General features: G+C 40.3%; 1 protein-coding gene across 1 annotated transcript in view; it reads left to right on the forward strand.

Moving 5' to 3' along the window:
- Positions 1-26,469, forward strand: part of LOC127430840 (transcription factor 4-like) — a 209,165-nt gene that overhangs the window by 64,693 nt on the left and 118,003 nt on the right. The window contains exons 4-5 of the mRNA XM_051680956.1: positions 4,472-4,524; positions 7,288-7,384. Coding sequence (XP_051536916.1) covers positions 4,472-4,524; positions 7,288-7,384 — 150 coding nt within the window. The remainder of the gene's footprint in view (positions 1-4,471; positions 4,525-7,287; positions 7,385-26,469) is intronic.

Genomic DNA, 26,469 nt, shown 5'->3' on the forward strand with positions numbered 1-26,469 from the left:
AGGAACAAGATTGAAGGACAGTTTAACACCACCAACTCTAGAAGCATGCGGCAGGGAAGTAACATCATCACGGACTTTAAAGGGAATAAAAACTCCGCCATGAATACCGCTGCCTCTCTCCCGGATGAGCTAAATACTTTTTATGCTCATTTTGAGGGAAATAACACCGCCCTCGCAGAGAGAGCTCTCACGGCCGAAGCTACAGAGGTTAGTTCACTCTCCGTCTCTGTAGCAGATGTAACCCGATCCTTCCAACGGTTGAATATCCGCAAAGCCGCGGGTCCAGACGGCATTCCGGGCCACGTCATGAGCGTGTGCGAACCAACTGGCTGGTGTTTTTACAGACATTTTCAACCTTTCCCTCTCTTTGTCTGTAGTCCCCACATGCTTTAAAATGTCCACCATTGTGCCTGTTCCAAAGCAATCCAAAATAACTTGCTTAAATGACTGGCGTCCTGTTGCTCTGACCCCCATCATCAGCAAATGCTTTAAGAGACTAATCAGAGATTACATCTGCTCTGTGCTGCCTCCATCACTAGACCCATTGCAGTTTGCTTACCACAACAACCGCTCCACTGATGATGCCATTGCATCTACAATACACACTGCTCTCTCCCACCTGGAAAAAAAGAACACTTATGTGAGAATGTTGTTTGTAGACTACAGCTCAGCATTCAACACCATAGTGCCCTCCAAGCTTGATGAGAAACTCCGGGCTCTGGGCTTAAACAGCTCACTGTGCAGCTGGATCCTGGACTTCCTGTCAAGCAGACGCCAGGTGGTTAGAATGGGCAGCAACATCTCCTCATCACTGACCCTCAACACTGGAGCCCCGCAGGGCTGTGTTCTCAGCCCACTTCTGTACTCCCTGTACACACATGACTGTGTGGCAACACATTGCTCCAATGCCATCATTAAGTTTGCTGATGACACGACGGTGGTAGGTCTGATCACTGACAATGATGAAACAGCCTACAGAGAGGAGGTGCACACTCTGACACACTGGTGTCAGGAGCACAACCTCTCCCTCAACGTTAGTTAGGCAAAGGAGCTTGTGGTGGACTTCAGGAGAAGATAAAGAGAACACAGTCCCATCACCATCAATGGAGCACCAGTGGAGAGAGTCAGCAGCTTCAAGTTCCTGGGTGTCCACATCACTGAGGAACTCACATGGTCCATCCACACTGAAGTCGTTGTGAAGAAGGCTCATCAGTGCCTCTTCTTCCTGAGACGGCTGAGGAAGTTTGGAATGAACTGCCACATCCTCACACAGTTCTACACCAGCACTGTAGAGAGCATCCTGACTGGCTGTATCTCCGCTTGGTACGGCAATAGCACCGCCCACAACCGCAAAGCACTGCAAAGGGTGGTGTGAACTGCCAGACACATCATCAGAGGTGAGCTTCCCTCCCTCCAGGACATCTGTACCAGGCGGTGTGTGAAAAAAGCTCGAAGGATCATCAGAGACTCCAGTCACCCGAGTCATGGGCTGTTCTCACTGCTACCATCAGGTAGGCGGTATCGCAGCATCAGGACCCGCACCAGCCGACTTCATGATAGCTTCTTCCTCCAAGCAATCAGACTTCTGAACTCTTGATCTCCCACGATCAAAATACATCAGCACTGCACTTTATTACTCTTAATCTTATATCTCACACCGGACTGTCATAAATTATATTATTATTATATTATATTCTCTCTTAACAACACACTGGCAACTTACTATTAACCGACAGCCTGAATGTCAATACAGTACAATACAACCTACTGTACATTTTATATATACTATATATACTTTTTTATTTTATAATGTGTATCTATATTGTGCGTATTGTATACTGTACAGTGTATGTTATTATTTGTATATTGTGTTGTGTGTAATTATGTGTATATTAGATTTTAAATTGTGTTGTGTAAATCTGATGTTTATTGTAAATTGGTATATGTCTCATCACTGTCACGACTGCGATGTTGATCGGAACTGCACCCAAGAATTTCACACACTTGTGTATATGGTTGTGTGACAATAAAAGTGATTTGATTTGATTTTGATTTGAATTTTACAACTTCACTACCATGATGATGCAACACCATAAACCCTGAAATCCTGCAAAAATGACGATTCTAACAACTTTACAGCTCATATAATACACAAGTTTTTACAGAATAATTAATGTAAGTGCTTTTATAAAATTATAAGCTTCACATTTCTGCCTTTAAACCCTCCAAAAACTGGCCCCATTGACTTCCATTGTAAGTGCCTCACTTTCCTTTTTCTTTCTTTTTTTTTAAAGGGGCACGAGTTGAATTAAGTTTTGCAGTAATCAACATTATGCCACAAATGCTGTTGATCGATCTTAACTTGGAGTCGATTCCAGGGCGTGCTGAGTGACTCCAGCCAGGTCTCCTAAGCAACTAAATTGGCCCGGTTGCTAGGGAGGGTAGAGTCACATGGGGTAACCTCCTCGTGGTCATGATTAGTGGTTCTCGCTCTCAATGGAGCATGTGGTAAGTTGTGCGTGGATCGTGGAGAGTAGCATGAGCCTCCACATGCTGTGAGTCTCTGCGGTGTCATGCACAACGAGTCACGTGATAAGATGCGCGGATTGACGGTCTCAGAAGCGGAGGCAACTGAGACTTGTCCTCCGCCACCCAGATTGAGGCGAGTAACCACGCCACCACGAGGACCTGCTAAGTAGTGGGAATTGGGCATTCAAAATTTGGAGAAAAGGGGATAAAATTAGCTTTCGGCTAAATATAATTTTTCATATCTTTCCTTTTGATTTTGGGGTGAAATGTGACCTGGACATGTTTGGATGAGATTCCCTCATACAAGAAATGTGTCTAAAGCCCGCTATACACCGTAGGATTTTTACAGTCCTTTAGGATTGTTGCTTGTCAGACTGTACGATATGAACGCATTGATATCGCCATGGCACACTATGCGACGTTATGTCAGACTGTACGATTGTAGCCGGCTGTGGTCTCAATCGTCCCGATCAGTGAACGCGACTCATGTTACGGGAGCGTTGCGGAATAGAAGCGAAACGGCGAGATTTGCCCGCTCCGGAGGAGCATTTAAAAAAAAAAAAAAAAATTCTGAAAGCCTCTCCATCACGAGCATAGGCTAACATATAAAAAGAAAGATGGATTTTGTCAAATAGGCCTATAATAAGACAGCCTGATCACAAATACAAAAAATGACAGATGTTGAGAATGAACGCGAGGGTGGGAGGTAGCCTACAGGAATAATGAGCTTCGTCAAGCAAATTTTCATTGTGGAAATAAAAAGATATGTGGCACAAAAAACGACAAACTTCTCCATTCACATTGGGGAAAGCAAAAGAGGGGGGTTATAGTATGTCTTTCTCCTCTTTTAGATTAGTAACCTATAGTTCACACAACATTTCAAAAATGAATATAGGCTGATAATAAATTATGTCAGCAAAGGCTATTAATCGGCCATCGGTGAACATGTCACACTGAACGTTGTAAGATTGCCGATTTTGCCCTACGACGACAGAAATCCTTTAGGATTCCCGAAATTTGTCTCAAGCCAAAATCGTACAGTGTGCACCAGGCTTTAGATCAGTGGGATAGTTTGGGTTCATCTGAAACCTCTCCCTTTGAACTTGTTTCAAATACTCATGTCATAAAAGCAGCAACTGAGTCTCTACCTGCGACATCTCTTTTTTTGTCCTTGTCCTCACATCAGTCGGCAGACGGATCCGCTGCTTTTAAACGCTTCATCTGAGCTTATTTTTAAAGCTGTTAGTTTATCTTTAAGTCACGAAGGCCTGTACTCCTGTATGTTCTCCACGCTGAATGGAAGCTCCTTTTATCAGCTGTTGACTTTATGATAAATTAACGTCTCAACAAAGAATGTGGCCGGCGTTCCGAGGGCCACTTTGAAGTGAAGTTTTGCAAGCGGCATGAAAAAGGAAGCTTTAAGCGCCGTGTTTTGATTGAGGTCCCATTGTGAGTGGGAGAGAATTTGTGGAAGCACAGAAAGAGGTTTTGGGAAATGTGGGCGATTCAATAAAACATGTATGCATGAAGAAAAAAAGAGCTAGAAGCAACGTAAAGACGGAGTCGCATGCTTCTCGTTAATTACAGCGATTATACATGATGCATTGTTGTATTGTTACTCTGGCTGTGGTCGTCATTAGGAATAGACCTGTATGAATGAGGTTGGCTGTGTACAGTATGTAAACACTGCGTTATATCACTAAAGCCCTTCATTGATGAAAGTGGAACTGTGGGAAATAATATGGAGAAGAAACAAAGTGAATGGCAGGTCTTTTTTTTAATTAGACCACACACACAAAGAAATCGGTTTTACCTACTATAGACTTGAACGTGTTTTGCATTGAAATGGCAAACTCAGCTAGATGATAGAATTAATTTTGTTTAAAGAAAGCTGAAGTTTAGTGTGTTTTTTTTATTTCTGTTCTGTGTTTTTTCCCTGTAGATTTGGAAGACAGAGCAAGTTCGTCTTGGGGTAATGGAGTTCGTGCCGCAAAGGTGAGTATCTTTAACACTATTTTAATTTCATTTACAAATGACAGTGGGATATTATCATAAAGTCAACGTGGTTTCAATATGTTTAGAATGGAATATTTTGTATGTTAGGGTATATACATATATATATATATATATTTGACATGCTGGGTATCGATTTTTCGGTTCGACTCCAATTCACAAGCTATTTGATTTGATTTGATTTGGATATATTTCATTTATTAAGTCCATTTTGCTTACGTAAGCATTTTGACAATTCTCAATACCAATTTTTATACCACAACAAAATACTAACTAATTTGAGTTAACATTAGCTGGGTTTCCATCCACGTATTTTCAAGTCAATTTGGTAATACAGCATAAAAAATGCTGGATGGAAACATTAAGATGCAAATAAAATCTCTAAGATGCACATATAAAACATATAAGCTCACTTGAAGTGGATATATTTTTTTATTTGATAAGAAGACATGCGCATAAACTCCGTTGGAGGCACATTTACAAATATATTCCCATAGAATTTATATTGGAATATAGATAAAAATCTTCTGAATGCATAATTTGCTCAGAGAATATCATCAGTTTCATTGCAGATAAAGTAGTTTATTGCATTGAAAATAATAATAATAATCCACAGTGGCTTCAACTTCCATTTCCATTTTGTGCCAATTTTGTTCTCTTGAACACATGGGATGGAAACATGAGATGATTTTTGTTTCATTTTCTTTTGTTCGTGATTTTTATTTAGAGACTGTCGCTGCAGTTGTGCATCATATCTTAGAAACACGTTTACTTTTGCACTTTATTTTAATCACCTTCACCTTTTGATGTGATGTTGTCATCTGAAAAGGTCAAAGGTCACTTTGATAGGGTCTTGAGAGCTAACGGTGTGTCTGGCATCAGCAGAATCGGTGATCAGATCCGCTGGGTTGAATCAAGGACGTGCTTACAGAGCAGTTTTCACACGCAAGACAAACTTGCAGCGAGCACATCCGCTGCATGCAAATGCATGAACATCTTCACCTTCGCGTCCTATATCCATGAACTTCTCATTCGCTTCCTTTGTGAATGAACTTTGCTGAGGTTGGACGTTAACAGAGTTTATTTCCAGTGACCCGTGATGAAGAACCTCCTGGAATTATCTTCTGTGATTCTTTCAGTGTTTGTTCAGGGAGAATAGGACGCATTTACACTTGAATGACAGTAAAAGGTTGTAGGTGTCACAACACGGTTTATTTTTTTAACAGTAATTTACCTGCCGCAAATGAAAGTGACATTAATTATTGAGGATATTACCTGTGAACAATGTTCCCTCTAAGCTGCACGCATGCACGGCCACTCACTTCTGATGTTGCTCCCGCGCAGACGGGAAAAACATCTGCGCAGATGGTGGACTCGTGTGCAGGAAAACCTAGAGATTTTCTTGAATCAGAACTAAATGCATGCTCAGTGTTTCAACTGGAGTCCATATGAACACTAATTTTTCTCCAGTATGGAGCTGAAGCTTTGAGTCGAGTATTGTGTGTAAACAATGTGGAAATATGCATTATAGGTGCGAACTTTGCCCAAATGGTTAAATGTGCTTTATGATCAATGCCCGTCCCGTGAGTGATAAACATAAACAGTCGCTAATGTCTTACAGGCACAACAAATCCGGTATGTGTTAAAATAGCGAAACTGTGCAGAAGACGTTGCAGAGTAAACGCACTAATGCTGACTAATAGATCTGCTGCTGTCTATTATGTACTTAATATCAATTAAACAACAATATTGAAAAGAAAGCCACTGGCTGCTCTTTATTTATTAATTATTATTAGCATACTATGTTCTTAGTTTACTTAATACGTAGGCTACTTCTTTATTGTTATGACTATTTACCTGATTAATTTAAAAAAAACATGAAGCATTGACTGGTATTGGTACTAACTCAATTTCATTTAATTTTATGTATTTTAATATGCACTGCATATATATTAGGGCTGTCAATTTATTAACATTTTTCATTGAATTAATTACATGACTTGGCGATTAATAATCGAATTAATCGCAATTAATCGCATAAAGAATTAAGGCCCCCAAATAAAGATATTTAATATAAAAAATGCATAATAATTAAAGTATTTATAAAAATAATATGTAGGGCCTATAATAAATATATAATACAGATTGAAATTCAATTTTAAATAAATTGCATTTTTAGCGGCAGATGAAAAAAGCATTCATTAAACAATGCAAAAAGTTGATAAGAACTCAAAATATATTGTTTGTTTTATTCTCATGTCATTGAACAAGCCTACAGTTGACTGCAATCTGTTTTATATTGAGTTTGTCAATGTGTCCAGTTCTCACAGTACACGTGCATGCCTCAGAGTCACGTTTGAAGCATGCTACTGATATTCAGTGTCAAAAACGCCGCATTTTTAGGATGCTGTGTCTAGTTAAAAGTAGTGTAAACTTTGAAAATCGCATCTCAATGCTGTGTTCTGACGTGGCTCTTAAAAACAGATGTACTTCAAGCTTAAATTGCTCATATGGTTGGAAAATCTGTACTTTTATTATAGAATTTACGTACGTGTCTTACGGATTACTTTTATGCTGCCTTTATGTGCTTTTTGGAGCTTCAAAGTTCTGGTCACCATTCACTTGCATTGTGTGGACCTACAGAGCTGAAATATTCTTCTAAAAAATTCATTTGTGTTCTGCAGAACAAAGAAAGTCACCCAAACAGGTTTGTTTGACCCTGTTTTTGACCTTTGACCCCTGCAGAATTATGCTGACGGCTCACAGTACGGTCACATGGCCAGCCGGGACCTGGGATCACATGACAGCATCTCTCCGCCGTACGTCAACTCTAGATTAGCAGGTAAGAGCCGAGAGTCTCTCCTCTTTACTGAATTGGTCTGAATTGAATTGAGTGAATAAGACTGAATTTGAAGGATTTTTAAACGCCAGACTGGAAAAGTCATGAGATTTGTTGATCAAACAGTGTGGAAAGTGTGTTTATGTTGTGGTTTTGGTGATGTTTGATTTGTAGTTCAGATGAAATGTGTGCTACTTGTGTTCGTAGAGGCCCGACGCACAAGACAGAAAGCCCATTATGTGCCAGTGAAGTGTAATTCATGCATACTGCCTTCATTTGTTCAATTTATTGTAACACACACACACACACACACACACACACACACACACACAGAGAGAGAGAGAGAGTGTGGTGTTGGTTTGACAGCAGTATTGTCCAGTAAAATGCACCGAGTGTTTGTAAAGTCAGGTCACTTCACAAACTCGTGTGTCTTTCTCTCTCCGAGTGGATGTGTACAGTGGTGATGCTCATTTACCCATTATGCCATGCTTTGCCGCTGGCCGTGTCTGTCTCATCCAGTGAGCTCATGGTCAGTGAATCAGATAATCGGCCCCTGACAGAAGAGCCCAGGACTAATTAAGCCTGACTTAAACCATGAAAAATGTAATATGAAGATGTGGGCCATTTGCTCTACCTCTCTCCCTCTCTCCCTCTCTCTTTTATAAAAGCACACTTTTTTTAAGGTAAGAACTTTTCCAAAATGTGATTTGTTTTCCTTCACGCACTGGGTTAAGTTGTTTTGCTTGCAAAAGAGAAAATTATAATTAAATCCCAAAAAAGTGAAAAAGTCTGGTAGGATATTCAAAGCATTAAAAGCAGTGAAGTGCAACCTTTCTAAAGAAGTTTACGACCAATTTTTATGTTATTTTTTTGCATTTTGAAATGGGCATTTTAATCACCTTGCACTATGTTCTATCCAGGCACAAAGTTTCAACAACAAATAATTTGCCAGTCTACACCAAATGCAAAATACTGTGACACAATTAAAGCGAATCGGAACATACAGTCTTTGATGTTTAATATACGTACAGCTATGTTGAGCATGATTCATTGATTAATGAGATTACATTGTGGGCGGAGCTACCCAGTGCATCATTGATGCATCAGAATTGATGTCACCGGCATGTTTGGTTAGGACACAAACTCAGATTAACATGGAAGAGATTGCTTGATTCTTTATCAAGACACAGCATTAGTTTCAGGACAGACAGTGATGTAAATGTTTGCAGGTTATGTGACCTGTTGTGTGTGTTCTTTATTGGTTGTGTTGTTGTTTGTGGCTCTGTGAGGTGTAGCATTTGTCATGTTTCCTTCCCGTCAAGCTCTGAGCAGATGAGTGAAATTCATTTCTGCAAATATTAAATATTATATTCATATTTACATGTATTCATACAGCAGACTCATTGATCCAAAGCAACTTTTAAAAAAATACAGAAGAAAACTGCAAGCAGAAGCAATTTATTTAGACATCTGTATTTGGTGAACACAATACAAAAAGTGTTGTACACCAGATTCCTATAAGTACAAGAGTAGGGGCGGAGTGGAAGGAAAAGAGGAAGTGGAGGGGGAAAAGGAGAAGAGAATGAAGAAGAGGAAGGGAAAGAGAAAAAGATGAGGAAGAGGAGAAAAAAGGAAGATGAAAAGGAGTACAGGATGAAGAGGAGAAGACTGGGAAGAGGAACAGATGGGAAGATGAAAAGGAGAAAGAGAAGAAAATGGGGAGAGAAAAGGGAGAAGAGGAGGAAGAGATGAGAAAGGGGAAGAGGAAAAGAAGAGGGAGGTGAAGAGAAAAAGGAGAAGAGGAGAAAAAGAGGAAAAGGAGATGAGGAGGAAGAGCAGAAAAAATGGGGAAAGTTATAGGAGATGAGGAGGAGAGAAAGAGGAGAAGAATAGGAAAAGAGGATGAAAGCGATAGAAAGGGAAATGGGAAAAGGGAAAGAGTGGGAAGAGGAAAAAAAGAGGAGGAAGGGGACAGAAAAGGAAGGAAGAAAAAGAGAAGGGGAGGCAGGGGAGATAAAGGGGAAGAGGAGTGAGAGGAGAAAGGGGGAGAAGAAGAGGAGGAAGAGGAGGAGAGAAAGAGGAAAAGGAGATGGAAAAGAGGAGAGAATGGGGAAGAGGAAAAGCAGAAGAGGAGGAAGCAGAAAAAAATAAGAGAAAGAGGAGAGAAAGGGGAAGAGGAAAAGGAAAAGATCAGGAAGAGGAAAAAGAAGAGGAGGAAGAGGACAGAACAGGAAAGAAGAAGAGGAGGAAGAGGACAGAAAGGGAAAGAAGAAGATGTTGAATTGGAGAGAAAGGGGAAGAGGAAAAGGAAAAGAGCAGGAAGAGGAAAAAAGGAGAGGAGGAAGAGGACAGAAAGGGGAAAGAAGAGGAGAAAGAGGAGAGAAAGGGAAAGAAGAAAATGAGAAGAGGAGGAATGGGAGAGAAATGGGAAGAGGAAAAGGAAAAGAGCAGGAGGAGGAAAAAAGAAGAGGACAGCACAGGAAAGAAGAAGAGGAGGAAGAGGACAGAAAGGGAAAGAAGAAGATGATGAATTGGAGAGAAAGGGGAAGAGGAAAAGGAAAAGAGCAGGAAGAGGAAAAAAGAAGAGGACAGAACAGGAAAGAAGAATAGGAGGAAGAGGACAGAAAGGGAAAGAAGAAGATGATGAATTGGAGAGAAAGGGGAAGAGGAAAAGGAAAAGAGCAGGAAGAAGAAAAAAGAAGAGGAGGAAGAGGACAGAAAGGGAAAGAAGAAGATGATGAATTGGAGAGAAAGGGGAAGAGGAAAAGGAAAAGAGCAGGAAGAGGAAAAAAGAAGAGGAGGAAGAGGACAGAAAGGGGGAAAGAAGAGGAGAAAGAGGAGAGAAAGGGAAAGAAGAAAATGAGAAGAGGAGGAAGGGGAGAGAAATGGGAAGAGGAAAAGGAAAAGAGCAGGAAGTGGAAAAAGAAGAGGAGGAAGAGGACAAAGGGAAAGAAGAAATTGAGAAGATGATGAATGGGAGAGAAAGGGGAAGAGGAAAAGGAAAGGAGCAGGAAGAGGAAAAAAGAAGAGGAGGAAGAGGACAGAAAGGGGGAAAAGAAGAAGAGAAAGAGGAGAGAAAGGGAAAGAAGAAAATGATAACTGCAGAATTTGTGTCATTTACACACACACAAACACACACAAACACCTGTAAACTGGAATCTTCTGTTGTGTATCTTTCTGTCAGTCATTGTATTTCTATCAGGAAGACTCGCAGACTTGAGGAAAGTTTAAGATGATATTTATTTGACGAATATGAAACAGGAATGTAATGTCTCTCTTTGGCGTAAGCCCCGTCTGGAAGTCTGAAGAAGTTGTACTCGGAACCATCATATCCTGCCGGAGATAAGAGGCAGGGGCGAGGAGCCTATCCCGTGCAGGACGGGACTCAACTGGTGGTGGTGGGGTGGTGGAGGTTGCCGTGTTAACGCACTGAAACAGCAATGTGATAGATTGTGAGCAGACTTATAAAGCAATGGCTTACATGTGATTGGCTAGGAGTTACCTAGCTAAAGGTGCGATGATGTACAGCTGCTAGTCTTCCCGCTAGAACTACGCTGCGCTTACATTTCTGGACTGAAGCTCATCAGTGTGTAAACAGATCTGGTCTGGACTCGAGTTTGTCCACTGAAAGCAACTTCATTCAATATATAATGACCCAAGAGTCACAGTACGCCAACAGAAGACGTTCACGCTGATTTTAGATGCAAAAAAAACAAGCCGTTGATTTACAGTGTGTGTGTGTGTGTGTGTGTTGTGTGTGTGTGTGTGTGTGTATGGATGTAAAGAGAACATTGGCTCAAGTCTGTTAGAACACAGAAGTGTTTATACTAATAAGGACTAATCACAGCAGAATAACGACTAAGTTTTTGGATGTTTGTTGGTAATGTTGGGTTGAGCTGCATGTTAAAGTGTGTGTGTGGGTAAGTATGCGAGCAGGTGCTGTGCACACTATCACACTGTTCTCCTCCTGTCATCTACCTGCTAAATGAAGCACACAACAGTTGTGTACTGGTAAGCAGGTTTTGGACTCTGCGAGGCCCAGTTAAGAAACGCTGGAGTCTTCTTGTCTCCTGCAAGCACTTTTCCGACACAAATATTTTATTGCTGTTTATTCAGCAAGCAGTTTTTCCTGTTGGCCTGCAGTATTTTTATGCATATCGAGAAGTTTGTTTGAAAAGTGCTGACCCCTGTGATTACACATAATTTATTAGAGGAATTTGTTGAAATGATGTGGAAAAAGAAAAAAAGATGAGAGCGACTGTGTTTTCCTTTCTGGGCAGTGTTCACTTATGTTTTGTTACTTTACAATTTTATAAATACAGATATGTTGTAGGGAAAGCCAAATTACTTCAAATTAAATCGTTAAATACATAATGAAAGCATCAAAAAGCTATGAAATAATTCAATTAACCATTAAGGAAATCCAATATTACCTCCATTTTCATTTTACCAATATCTTTGGGTGTATTTGTCATTTAAGCACGATCTGTTTCTATATTTAAAATGTTTTTTAATTGTTTAATTTTGAGTAATTTGGCCCTCCATAATTGTATTCATATTATATATATATATATATATATATATATATATATATATATATATATATATATATATATATATATATATATATATATATATGTATATATCCCAGCAGTGTATTAAAATAATATATTATTTTAATTTTATGCCAGGCATTTTATTCAAAAACTTAAAATAATAATATATGTATATTTATGTAATATACTTTAAATATGTCATTTTTTTATTTGTTTTACACTAAGTTTTTAATATTAACATTTAAAATAATATAAATGTATAGAGCTCAAAACAAACACATATGCAACATGTACACACACACACACACACACACACACACACACACACACTCACAGATAATATGTTTCACAAAGGCTGGTGTGTGTCATCTGTTATACACATCAGTGTGTTTAGAACACACACACACACACACTCACACACACAGATGGTCACTGATGGGTCGGGTTCGAGGGTCGTGAAGCCCTGCGACCCTCCCGTCACCTCTCCATCTCTTCCTCACCCCCTCCAATCTCATTAACACGTTCCATCATTCCGGTGGCTGGATTCAGACCACCGCAGGTCGCCCACCCTCCGATCACCCTCTGACAGAGAGAGAGAGACAGTGGGGTCCATGGCGTATGAATTTGATCTGACAGGTTGGCGGTGAGATGCGGAGCGAGGTGCGGTCAACACCCCGTGGAGAGCGTCTTCAGGGACGTTTAGGTGTAAATTGACCATACACTCCGATCTAAAGAAATCCCCGTAGAACACACATCACAGACACAGCTGAATTTGTCGCTTGCAGACTATACCATGATAGCATTTGGGCTGGGCGAAAATTATATCTCAATGTTTTGCAGCATTTTTGATGACCAAACTGACATTTTTCCAAGTAGATTTAAAATGATATATACAGTATTTGACTTGAGTCAAATCAGATAATTTAGATGTTACCTAAGAAAACATTTTCACCTTGTGTAGTAGTAATAATTGCAGTATCTGTGGTATTTTGGAGGATGGTACATTTCCATAAGGGAACATGTCCCTCCTTGTATTACCCCTGGAAGTTTATAAAGCAAAGTCCAAACTACATACTGTAAATTGGTGATAATTAGAGGTGATAATGCATACATATGTATGACAATAAGTATCAACACAACTTCAGACCGCATTAGTGGTGGTGTGCTTTTCCAGACACACTTCTGTGTTTGTTTGTTAAAGTGGATCGGCTGTAAATGTGTGCTGTGTTTTACGCAGGTCTGGCATCTGGAATGCAGGTGAAGAAACAGAAATTCCAAATGCATTCTGATATTCCTGTGAGAAAGTGTCTGATTGGCTCATTACTTTAGGACACACCCACTGCAATAGTCATCTAACAGAGATAAAACTGGACACAGACAATAACTGATATCTTAATTTATAATTATAATAATTATTAATAGTAATTTATTTGTGATTATTTATTATTATTATTAAATTATTATTATTATTATAGAAGTATATATAATAATGTAATAATAATAAGATACTACTATCTATCTTAAATATAATATCTTATATTATTATGACATAATATCTTATTTTATTTGTAATTAATTGTATTGAAATAATATATATATATATGTATATAGTTTATACACACATACTGTATATTTATACACAAACATGTACTGTATATTATTTCTTGTTACTTATTTAAATTTATTACTAACAGATGTTGTTTGTTCAGATATCTGTTGTTATCAGTTGTTAAATATCAATTTATCAAAAATTTCAATTAATAAGTTTTGTCCTTGAAGGAATAGTTCACCCCAAATTGAAAAATGTTAGTGTATTTGCCTCAGTCACCATTCACTTTCATTACATCTTTTTTTTTTCTCCATGGAGTGAAAGTGAATGGTGACTGAGTCTTACGCTCTGTCTGATCTCCTTTAGTGTCCCAAGAAAGAAATTCATACGGGTTTTAGAACATGAGAGTGAGTAAATGATGACAGAATTTACTCCAAAGTGCTTAAAAATGTGTATGGTAATTGTACCGTACTTTTTGTTACATTAAGTAAGAATATGAACTTGAGAAGGATCCTTCACTGCCATTACATGTGTGTATACGTGTAGATGTGTGTGTGATGAAGACATCAGGTCAAGCTCAGTCAGGCAGGAAGTACAGATGAGCCCTCGCGGGAGCAGGGCCAGGGCGCTCATGTAGGACCATGCGTGTGTGAGCGCGTGTGTGCATGCGTGCACGTGTGTGAGCGTGTGTGTGTGTACTCTGCAGATGAGCCCTTGCGGGAGTAGGACCGGGTCTCTCATGTAGGACCGCGCGCACGCGCGCGCGCGTGTGTGACAGACTGTGAAATGACGCGTTGTTGCGCGGCTGGGCTGCACCTGGGCCCTTCAGTCCTGATGGATCGGTTTGGTCATGTGTAATAGCCCCATCTGCCGCACCGCATTTTTCTTTTTTACTGATAAACACTGATCCCAGTGGCTCCTCCACATGAACTGCATTCTGGCACTCTCCCGACCAGAAAAAAAAACAAGATCTACAGAGAAAATCACAGAGGTTGGGTTATTATTAAAAAAGTGAGAACAAAATGAAAAAGTGGGAAGAAATTTTAAACCATATCCTTGGAGACGAGTTGCTGCATGCATTGCGAGTTGCATGTGTGTGTGTGTTAATGAGGAGTGCACGTCACACTGAAGGGTTTGGGAGCTCGTCTTCATAATGACTTTTATTGCGGCCAGGAGTTTCTGTAACCAAGCCAATTCTTAATTAAAGTCGCTGACATCATGCTGTAGTAATTAAGGACTGCATTAATTAAGCTGCATTTTTATTTTTTAAATTTTTTGTGGGGGTCTTTAGTTTGTTGGGGTGGAGGGGGGGGGGGGGGGCGTCGAAGTTCCGGGATTGGCCGGACAGATCTTCTGCAAGAAAGTTCTCACGATCGGAGGGGGAAAGTTTCCCATGCGCCGATCATATCGCCGCATTCTGATAGCTAATTATGCTTGGGAGAACATCGACAGCTGCATTCATCATCATAAAACGTAATAATTAATGACATTCCAACAAAGAAAAATATGTAAATGAGCACTCATTAGCATTTTCATATTCAGCTTCGATAATGCTTTTGCTGACAAGGCTGTAATTAATGAAAATGCATGTCGCACGCGGGAGATTGGATCGGCTTCATTCCGTGCACAATTCCCAAATGCTGGCATTATGGAAAACGAGGAGTGCTGCCAACTTTTCGGGAGGAAAAAAAAAACACTGAAAGCACCATATGCAAATGAGATGCTGGCACGCTGGGTGAGAAACACTTAACCCCTCACAGACCAGAACCAGGCCGCAGCACAAACGTTCATATTCCTGCTTATATGTGTCACCATCCGGCCCGATGTGTGTTTAAAGAGAGAGGGAATGCTGTTGGGAATGTTGGAGTGCTTTTGGGAATCCTCAGACGCACCTGTCCGTCCATCCACTGAGCTGAATCGACGCTGCGCTCTGATACGCTGCATGCTACAAAGACACGTGTGTGTGTGTGTGTGTGTGTGTGTGTGTCACTGGGGTGTTTAGAAACACAACAGTGTCATAAAAATGTCTGTCCTTTAAATTCCTATTTCAGGAATATTTATCTTTACACATTTGAAATAAGCCCAAACCAGGCGTTGAAAATGGCTCACTCGAGAAACGGACTACTAGCATACTGCTTACTGCATACTGTGCAGTGCTAAAACTGCATGCTATTTTGACAGTATATGAAACAACAGCGATAAACATATTAAATGGTAGTATGCTACATTGTTGTCACGTATCCTGACTATAATTCCTTTGTAGTGAATGGCATCCAGCTATATCAGAAATACTGTAAATACTGTTTATTTTGCATTTTTTAATTTAATTTAAAATGTCCTTTTGACAGTCTGAGCAGATATTGAATAAAAAAGGAGATGTTAAAATGATTCAGTTTATTCATCTCTAGTGCTCTGATGTATACTGCACATTTTAACAAATGTAGATCATACAGATATTCCATGCATGCATCACTGTTATTACAGTTTTAGTAAAAAAGTAGTGTAACATGTTACAATTTAATCATAGTACAAATATTCAATTACTATCTTTCAAGTAAGTTAATTACTTTCAGTACATTACTGAGGTTGCACATTTCTAAAATAATGTTAGTTATGTTAAATACATTTCAAATCCTATGTTGAGGAAAATAGGAGAATGAAGAAGGAGGAAATACACCGTAGACATTATTTAGAATTTGTTGAGAGGAAAAACAAACACTTTTTGGAGAAAATTGTTTAAGAAAGTAACTTAAAAGTAAAGTAATTCGTAATGTGATTACTTTTCATCTGTGTAATAACTAAAGTAATCTGAATACATTTTTAGAGGAGTAACATGTAATTTGAATCGGATTACTATTTTTATTTTCTCCCCTTTTCTCCCCAATTTGGAATGCCCAATTCCCAATGCGCTCTAAGTCCTCGTGGTGGCGTAGTGACTCGCCTCAATCCGGGTGGAGGAGGACGAATCTCAGTTGCCTCCACGTCTGAGACCATGAATCCGCGCATCTTATCACGTGGCTTGTTGAGCGCGTTATTGAGAGCACATTATAGCGACCACGAGGAGGTTACCCCATGTGACTCTACCCTCCCTAGCAACCGGGCCAAATTGGTTGCTTAGGAGACCTGGCGGATTGCTATACTGCATGCTTCAGAAATAGTAAGAGTAGTATCAGGGTCATGGAAAACCTGCAAAAAAATCTTAAAAGTCATGGAAAAGTCATATTAAATTATTCCATGAATGTACATTTTTCTAGTTTTCCTCTGCTCTAAAAATATTTAATCAGCTAGATATTGCTCTTGTAAGGGGCCGTTCAGAACGAAAGCGTTCCTGTGCTAAAAACAGCTCGAATCAAACAGAATGCAGCTGTCTTGATGTTCTTTTCAACCTGACACAGCATCTAAAAACGCAGTGCTACTGTGCAAGACGCTGAAAATAAAATACAGCGAGATGCTCTACAATGGTCAAAGACGTCCATATAGCACATGTCTGCATAAAACTACAACTGAAAAACAGCACAGATGAATGAAAAAATGCATTCAGTGTGAACACCCCCTAAAACGTTCTCACAAGTGTTGTCCGAAATGTGAGAAAATTGTTCTTTTGGGTCAGTGAGACAAAACATCGATTGATTCATTAGCATATTGGTCTGAAAATTGGATAACAAAATGCTGAATACTATTTATTTCTGAGATAACACTGGATGCCACTCACTAAATTAAACATGCAATTTAATGATGAGGTCATGTGACTACATTGTAGCATACTACTGTTTGAAATGTTTATAGTTATTCTGCATACTGTAGTTTCTCATACTTCTTCAAATAACTGTTGGCAGTGTGTGTAGGATGCTAGTATTTCATTCGGAACATTGTCATTATCTCGGACGATGGACAATTCTATATGTTATAAATGTTCGTTTTTTTTTTTTTTGCATTATTATTAATTCAAACCAAATTTTTCTTCCAGGGAAAAAAATATAGGTGGGAAAGGTTTTGATGCAGCACTTGAGAACAGTCCGAATGTGTTGAATCAGTGCTTTCAGGACAATGGGATTGTGAGAAATTCAAGTGTACTAGTGTCGGCATTTTCCATTCAGCACAGTTTCTGCGTCCTAAAGCCGCCGCGTGCGTTCAGAGGCGACAGACGTGGAAAAGTTGGTGCTTTTTGAAGTGAAAGGTTATTTGCATCCTGTCGTGAGGGGAATGTTTCCACTAATCCTCTGAGTGAAAGAAAAAGAGACGCGCTGTGTCAGGATCTTATCCCGCTCCTCAAAGAAAGATTCACCGCAAATCCTGCTGGACACGAGTTAACCTGCCGAGAGACATTCAGAGACCTTCACCTACACGCTCTCTCTCTCTCTCTCTCTCTCTCTCTCTCTAAAGCGGGTTTTGGATGGCGTGGGGTTCAGGACAGTGGCGGATTTGTTTGAGCTCAAATCTGCCGTCCTGGCATTTGGCGTTTTTAAGCCACTCGAGTGTTTATGTGTCTGTATTTAATTTAGTGCTTCATTTAAATGACAAAAGAATAAAATGAGCATTTGCATAGTGGCGGCAGTGTTGGCCAATGAATAAATACAGATAAAAAGTTTATTTTAACACACAACAAATTCACGTTTCTCTTAGCTCAGCCGAACATCAGAGTTTTTTTAATGGTTTCACAAAATTGTGCACATCCATCTTTATTAAGGAGGGCTCAAAAAAATGACAAAAGTGTTTTGATTTAGAAAAATATATACTGTATATATTTATATATTTTGTTTGTATTAATGAAGAAAACCACATGATACAAAACATAGCCAATGCAAAGTGCAACAAATACTGTACTGTATAAGCTTCTAATAACATGCCATTTTTAATCATTCATAATGTGATGTTTTATTCAAACTGCAATATTTAAACCGCTTATCCACAATTCCATAATTCTTGATACATTTAAAATTGCTCATGTAGGTGGTGATGGTGATTCCAGAAGTACCTCTGGAATATTTACTGTTATCTTCTATTGCAGTGGACAGATTTGGGGGGAAAATAATGAAGTAAAAAATGCATTCAGAATTTAATTTTCTTGCTTTATGATTTAATCATTTACTATATGCAAAAATGCTCCATTTAGTCCCAGTGAAATGGGCCGAGCTGCTCCGTTCATATTCAGAGTCTCTTGTGTCGGGCACGGATCGGGAAAACTCTTTTGTTCTGTGTGTAACGTCTGCCACGGTCAAACTGGCAGAGATGCCACACAACATCTCTCTTGACTGGCAGGACACACACAAACACACACACACACACACACACACACACACCCCTGACAAACAAACACAACTAATAAACCCGTGTGTGTGTTTAAATGTTTGCATATTTTAAAATGGAAAACCTTCATGTAACGCATTAAGATGTTTGCAATTTCTTTGATAAACAGAACACGTTCAATTTGTTTGAATCGTTTTAACAAAATGGGTGATGCAGTCAAATTTAAGAATATATTTGAGAAATATTTTTGCTTGTGACATATGCTTTAATATTCATTTAATAAACACAAATTCAATTTTATATTAATATATTAGACTATTTCAATATTAGATATTATTACTATATTTGTCATATGAGTTTCGCCTGTTGAAATATTACTTGAGTTATATTATCATTCTGGTCTTATAAATAAATTAATGTAATGTTTGTTCTCTGAATCTTGAAGGTGCTCTGAGAATCAAAATGACGTTTTGGGGAGTAAATGTGGTAATGATGTACCTTGTCAAATATTGGCATGAGAGACAAACTGAAAGAGAAACCAACAAATGCAGACAGACGTGTAGAGATGCGGCGGTGCCCGTGGGCATTGCCAGCGAGTCTGTGCCCTCTGTGCAGTGTGAGTTGATGCTTTGTGCCGATATGTCCTGCCTCACAGCTCAGATATATTCCTGTCATTTATCACAGAGAAACGGCATTTGAATCCTGTACTGCATATTTTTCCTGATTCAGACACTGCTTATGTTTTGATATTCAGTTGAATTTCCAATCATTTAGGAATTGTTCTTTTATAGCTCTCAGACTTAATGAAGTTCTCAGTAATGTTTCATTTATTTGTCTTTTAGAGAAATGTAAACGGAAATGTTGACACACAGTAAGAGAGTAGAGCTAGAGTATAAAATGAATGTGGATAGCATAATGTAGCTGAGATCATTAGCTCTTGGAAGAATCTGATGAGAAATGTTTGAGTTCATATTGAGACTTTTGATTGCAGACTTTTTGGCATATCTGAGCACAGTTTGAGACATGGTTGAGATCTGTTCTGAAACTCTACATGAGATACATGTGAGATTACTGGAGTCCTTTTGTCAGGAGAAACATCTGAGAAGCAGGAGAAGTCTCCAGTTTAATCTCATTGCTGTCTAGGAGAAACAATTGAGATCCCATTTGTGATTTTATCTCTTCTGCAAATTTGTTTTCTAGTTTTCCTAGTTTAGTGCTGATTAGTTTCATACATCAGGGTTTGTTTGTCAATGAGAGAGGGGGTGTGGTAATGAGAAAGGGGCGTGTCACTGAGGGACGGCTCAGTAAGAGAATGGTAGGGTCAATGAGAGAGGGGGTGTGTTAATGAGAAAGGGGCGTGTCACTGAGGGACGGCTCAGTAAGAGAATGGTGGGGTCACTGAGAGAGGGGGTGTGGTAATGAGAAAGGGGCGTGTCACTGAGGGACAGCTCAGTAAGAGAATGGTAGGGTCAATGAGAGAGGGGGTGTGGTAATGAGAAAGGGGCGTGTCACTGAGGGACGGCTCAGTAAGAGAATGGTGGGGTCAATGAGAGAGGGGGTGTGGTAATGAGAAAGGGGCGTGTCACTGAGGGACGGCTCAGTAAGAGAATGGTAGGGTCAATGAGAGAGGGGTGTGGTAATGAGAAAGGGGCGTGTCATTGAGGGACGGCTCAGTAAGAGAATGGTGGGGTCAATGAGAGAGGGGGTGTGGTAATGAGAAAGGGGCGTGTCACTGAGGGACGGCTCAGTAAGAGAATGGTGGGGTCAATGAGAGAGGGGGTGTGGTAATGAGAAAGGGGCAAGTCATTGAGGGACGGCTCAGTAAGAGAATGGTGGGTTCAATGAGAGAGGGGGTGTGGTAATGAGAAAGGGGCGTGTCACTGAGGGACGGCTCAGTAAGAGAATGGTGGGGTCAATGAGAAAGGGGGTGTGGTAATGAGAAAGGGGTGTGTCACTGAGGGACAGCTCAGTAAGAGAATTGTGGGGTCAATGAGAGAGGGGGTGTAGTAATAAGAAAGGGGGTGTGTCACTGAGGGACGGCTAAGTAAGAGAAAGGGTGTGGTCAATGAGAGAGGGGTGTGGTAATGAGAAAGTGGCGTGTCATTGAGGGAAGGCTCAGTAAGAGGATGGATGTGGTCAGTGAGAGAGGGGGTGTGGTAATGAGAAAAGGGGCGTGTCGCTGAGGGAATGCTCAGTAAGAGAATGGGTGTGGTCAGTGAGAGAGGGGGTGTAGTAATAAGGGGTGCGTGTCACTGAGGGACGGCTCAGTAAGAGAATGAGTGTGATTAGTGAGAGAGGGGGTGTGGTAATGAAAAAGGGGATGTGTCACTGAGGGACAGCTCAGTAAGAGAATGAGTGAGTTCAGTAAGAAAGCGTGTGTGGCAATGATAAAGGGGGTGTGTCACTGAGGGAAGGCTCAGTAAGGGAATGGGTGTGGTCAGTGAGAGGGGGTGTGGTAGTTAGAAAGGGGGCATGTCACTAAGGGATGGCTCAGTAAAGAGAATGGATGGGGTCAGTGAGAGAGGGCTTGAAAGATAGACAGACAGATAGATAAATAGTTAGTCACAGTCTGTGTGTGTCCGTCTGCCACTGCAGATTAACATGCGGCTCTTTTGAATGATGACCCCTACGCTGAATGCCTGCTATCACATTAACCTGACCCGTCTGGACAAAATAGAGGCCGCGACCTTTGACCTCCCCCCAGCATGGGCCCTGGGACAGTGTAAATCGAGGGTGTTTCGGTGTGTCTGGGTCTGTGATCAAGTGTTTCGACCTTGAAATCCTGTTAACCATCTCATTTTCTGAGCGTCTGAGAATCTGATGTAACATACTGTACATGGAACAGTCAAACAGGAAGTAGGTCGATTCTGCTCATCTCATTATCTTCCTCCAGCTGTTCAGCTGCTGTTTTTACCCACAAGCCCCCGGTGCTAAGCAGAGGTGTGAGTCTCATTATATTCTCTGTCCTTGATTTGTTTAATACTTGTCTTCCCTTCCTTAATTTCTTTAATCATATCACCCTCTCAGGTGTTTCATTTTGTGTGTATTTCTGGTCAAAGGTTCACAGGTGTCAATACCTTGGACACGCTGAATGAAGATGATCTCATCCAAATCATCTGTTTGAATTACAGAGAAAGATCTGTCAACATTCGTAGTTTGTCACAAACAACTAATGCATGTAATGTCCATAATGTGATGTATTTCCGAATGAAACAGAATATTCAGTGGCACAAGTGTAGGACAGGGCTTGATTTTAACCATCTGGATTTAATTGAATTGAGAAATGTTAAAGCTAACGTTTGTAATTTTTTCCATGTTAAAATACTCAGATGTGTGTGACTTTCTTCTGCTGAACACAAATAAAGATTTTTAGAAGAATATCTCCTCTCTGTAGGTCCATACAATGCAAGTGAATGGGTGCCTAAATTTTGAAGCTCCAGAAATCACATAAATCAGCATAAAAATAATCCAAAAGCTCCAGTGGTTTAATCCATGTCTTCACAAGCGATATGATAGGTGTGGGTGAGAAACAGATCAATATTTAAGTCCTTTTTTACTATAAATTATCCTCGCTGTTCAGTCAATCTCCACTTTAACTTTCACTTCCACATTCTTCTTCTTGTGTTTTTGGTGATTCAGATTATTCATGCATATCGCCCCCTACTGGGCAGGGAGAAGAATTTTTAGCAAAAAAGAACTTAAATATTGATATTGGAGTTTTATGGATTACTTTTATGTAGTGCTGTCGAAGTTAACGTGTTAATAACGCATTAACACAAAATTCGTTTAACGCCACAAATTTTTTAATGCCGTTAGCGCATAATATGACCCTGTTAATAAACCGTAGTTCATGAGAAGCGAGTCAATTCGCACAAATGCTGCTAATGTCACGTGCATTGACCGTCAGGAAAACGGATGGTGGGAGACTATTATGCTGATACCTGCGGCAAACATTTTATGAATGTAGCACTGCAGTAGAACATGCCCGTAAAGCACAGTTAGAGCTTGTAACTTTGTAACATGATTGCAGCAGCAAGACAGCTGCCATTTGAAGACCTGCGTTGCACTGCAAGGCACGGTATGAAAGTTACAAGGCGTGGTGCAAACGCGAGGCGAAGTTGCGAGGTGCGAGCATGAGGTGAAAGTTGCGAGGTGCAGTGCGAGGCGAAAGTTGCGAGGTGCGGTGTGAGCACGAGGCGAAAGTTGTGCGGTGCGAGCGCGAGGCGAACGTTGTGAGGTGCGGTGTGAGCGCAAGGTGAAAGTTGCAAGGTGCGGTGCGAGCAAGGCGAACATTGTGAGGGTACGGTGCGACTGCAAGGCAAAAGTTGCGAGGTGTGGTGCGAGTGAGGCGAACATTGTGAGGGTACGGTGCGAGCGCAAGGCGAAAGTTGCGAGGTGCGGTGCGAGCCCGAGGTGAAAGTTGCGAGGTGCAGTGCGAGGTGAACGTTGTGAGGTGCGGTGCGAGCGCGAGGTGAAAGTTGCGAGGTGCAGTGCGAGCATGAGGCGAAAGTTGCAAGGTGTGGTGCGAGAGCGAAGCGAAAGTTGTGAGGTGCGGTGCGAGCGTGAGGCAGAAGTTGTGTAAAAGTTGAGTGCTGTGCACGCAAGGCAAACATTGTGAGGTGTGGTGCGAGCACGAGGTGAAAGTTGCAAGGTGCGGTGCGAGGCAAAAGTTGCGAGTGCTGTGCACGCGAGGCGAACGTTGTGAGGTGCAGTGCGAGCATGAGGCGAAACTTGCAAGGTGTGGTGCGAGAGCGAAGCGAAAGTTGCGAGGTGCGGTGCGAGAGCGAGGCAAAAGTTGCGAGGTGCGGTGCGAGCGTGAGGCAAAAGTTGTGAGGTGCAGTGCGAGAGCGAGGTGAAAGTTGCGAGGTGCGGTGCGAGCATGAAGTGAAAGTGTGAGCGCGAGGCGATCATCTGTGTTCAGCGACTGCTACCGAGTCCTAGAACAATGTATAACGTGCTAGTAAAGGCAGCCAGTGGAGTTTCTGGTTCCCCCTAGGGAGTTGGTGCCCTATGCAGACTTAAGCAGTCTCCAAGGTTCTGTCACAGTGTCTCTGTTTGATAGTGCACTAGCCAATGCAGAAGCTGGAGACATTGCTGGAACCCTGCAAGTAATCTACACTGTCATTAACCCAATTAATCCTACCGGTTACAATTGTGACCGGGGTCTAAAAGGAGATGTTGATGTATTTTGCACAGATTTGTCAATTGTAAATGACAGTGCAGACTTTTTGCATGAGTGGTGAAAATAGTCACATGACCAGAGCTATTTAACGCCACTGTGCTCCTGGAAAGATTATGTCTGTCAAAACTCCATAAAAAGAAGCGAATAAATCCTCTCATAATACACTTACAACTACCATATTTTGTACATAATTTGAATGAGTTGTGTTCATTTATCTGTTGTTCAACTCTGTTGGTGGGGTAGGTTTTGAGTGGATGACTGAAAAATATCTGGATGAAGCATATTTTGTCCACTCATGTTTATAAAGATTTTGCGATTAATCGCGATTAACTACAAAAAATTATGCGATTAATCGCGATTAAATATTTTAATCATTTGACAGCCCTACTTCTATGCTGCCTTTATATGCTTTTTGGAGTGTCAAAATTTTGGCACCCATACACTTACATAGTATGGACCTACAGAGCTGAAATATTATTTTTAAAATCATGGTTTGTGTTCTACAGAAGCAAGAAAGTCACACATCTGGGATGGCATGAGGGTTGAGTATATGATGAGAGAATTTTCATATATGAGTTACTATTCCTTTAATATAAATATTTCAAAATAATATACTGTATGAATATGTATTCATATAAAATTAACTTATATCCTTCACATAGTGTAATAATACTGTTATGAAGTATTTATACATCATATCAGTTCTCCCTTGGTACTGCCCTTCATTTTTGATGATTATTTAAACAAATAATTATACAACAACAAGAATAGTTAAAGTTAAATGTCTGGACATGTTATTTTACTCCTGGAAATATTGTCACAAGGCAAAAAAATTGATTTATTCTCTTTATGATAAATACAATTTATTTATTTATTTGTTTATTTGTATTGAATTGGGGACCAGTACATTCTCTTGACAGGTGTCATGAGAATCACCCAATCGAATATCAACAGGACATTTTTAAGTCACTTGGTTTCCATTTTTATTGTATTGCATTGGTAGCACCGCCCACAGTGAAATCTCATTGGTGCAGAAGCCATTTCTGAATATTAAACATGAAATATATTCTGATTGTATGGCATCTCGCTGTATTCTTACTTTTGGTGAAGACAGAAGAATACTTGATGCTGGAAATTTGTCGTGTTTGCCTGGTTAGGCACTTTCTGTCATTTTATTCCTTTTATTACAACAGTGATGGCTAATACAATGTTACCATAGCTTTATCTAAGTTACAATAACTGTATAAAATTATTTTGTTTGTACTATGCCCACCATGGTAAATCTAGTAAGGTCTCATTTGTCGTTTGTGTGTTGTTGGCTCAAGGAGGAGAAAATGAGAGAATAAGGGAAAGACAGACTGATCTAAAGGGAAAAAAAGATGGAGTAGCATTGAGGAAGTGATGTAGGAATGAAGACAGCATCTCAACTGCAGCCAAAGCCCTTAATTGTGATGCATTCTCCGGCTTTTCTCCTGCATGGAGAAGCTGCTCTGATGCCATATGGTGTCGCATGGAACATTTAACTTGTCAGCCGTAATGGATTGTTCTGGAAGCAGATTTTAGCTGTAAGCGCTAACGGCTCGTGTGGCTCGTCTGCGGGCAGCTCTATGAATGATCGCGATGCCGGCCCATCCTCTGTACCGCGGTAACACACACTCAATACGCCTCGGGACACTGACCTGTCTGACACACACATTTACCCGGCATCCTCAGCGGTGTTGGATCCCGTGGCCCTTGAACAGGTCCTGTCAGAAACACTTAAAACCGGCAAGAACGGTCTGCAAGATTGTATCCAATCTGACGGCATCAGGGGAGGAACTCTGATAAACCAAGAATGAAAGAAATTAATAATATATTCTGAACTCTCGGGGTCATACATAAACAGACATTTATTGACCTAGAAAAACAGTCCCACCTCAGAAGGATGCTTTACGTAGACATATTTATTCTTTATTATTTACGGTACCCTGGAATATTCATTTGGCATTCACAAACCATTTTACTTCTGTACTGTGACATTATTTGAGGATATTCAAGATATTTAATGAGAAAAGTGTAGAGCGGTGGAGCAAGTTATTACATTTTGATGAAAGCAAATTGTGAGAACAAACTTTTTTTTTTTTTCGAGAATAACTGATGAATAGCTAATTCTCCTAGACAGCATTGAGATTAATTTGAGAGGAAGTGGACACACTCTTGCTGAAGTCTCTTGCTTTTCCAAAAAAGACCTCAATTTTCTCCTCTGTAGATCTCAACAGTGTCTTATATAAGCATTACAAGCATTTTTATATTTATAAAAATCTGCAACAACGAATCATGCAAAATAAAGCATACTTCACGCTAGTAGGTGTACACAGATGCGAGCGCTTGCCAACGGCATTGCCATCGCGCATTCCAGTTGAACGTGCATAACACGCTTTCTCGCATTACTGTGTCGGGAACAAACCTCAGTACTCAAGGGGGCGATAGAGTTACCTTCAAAAGTCTGTGCTATTAAACTGGATGTGTTATTATTCAGGTAAGATGATATGAATATATTGACTTGAACTTACTT

Source organism: Myxocyprinus asiaticus, chromosome 40 (assembly GCF_019703515.2).
Source record: "Myxocyprinus asiaticus isolate MX2 ecotype Aquarium Trade chromosome 40, UBuf_Myxa_2, whole genome shotgun sequence".
Taxonomy (NCBI): domain Eukaryota; kingdom Metazoa; phylum Chordata; class Actinopteri; order Cypriniformes; family Catostomidae; genus Myxocyprinus; species Myxocyprinus asiaticus.